Genomic DNA, 276 nt, shown 5'->3' with positions numbered 1-276 from the left:
CTCCAAGAAGTCCTGTGACACAGGCCGGCCCAGAGGCACTGCAGCAGAGCAGTGATTCACACCCACAAACTCCTCTGGACCTCTGTCAGCCCATCTCTTCCTCCTCTCTGATTGGCTGCTAGAGTCAAGGGAGGACCTGACAACAAGAAGACGGGGCTGAGAGGGGGCACGCACCCGGTCATAGGGTGTTCTGTGTCGAGGGGGGCGGGGCTCCAAATCTATGGAGGGAGGGGTGGAGGCTGCATGGGGGGGGGTGTCAGCAGAAGGAGGGGACAA

General features: G+C 60.9%; 1 protein-coding gene across 1 annotated transcript in view; it reads right to left on the bottom strand.

Annotated features, from left to right (window-relative positions):
• The window catches only part of fbxo34 (F-box protein 34), a 12,350-nt gene that overhangs the window by 300 nt on the left and 11,774 nt on the right, over window positions 1–276 (bottom strand). Inside the window, exon 5 of the mRNA XM_020586386.1 lies at window positions 4–251. Coding sequence (XP_020442042.1) covers window positions 4–251 — 248 coding nt within the window. The remainder of the gene's footprint in view (window positions 1–3; window positions 252–276) is intronic.

This window comes from Monopterus albus, unplaced genomic scaffold, assembly GCF_001952655.1.
Source record: "Monopterus albus unplaced genomic scaffold, M_albus_1.0 scaffold403.1, whole genome shotgun sequence".
Lineage (NCBI taxonomy): Eukaryota > Metazoa > Chordata > Actinopteri > Synbranchiformes > Synbranchidae > Monopterus > Monopterus albus.
The sequence above is the reverse complement of the archived record's forward strand: the minus strand, read 5'-3'. Positions and strand labels throughout refer to the sequence as shown.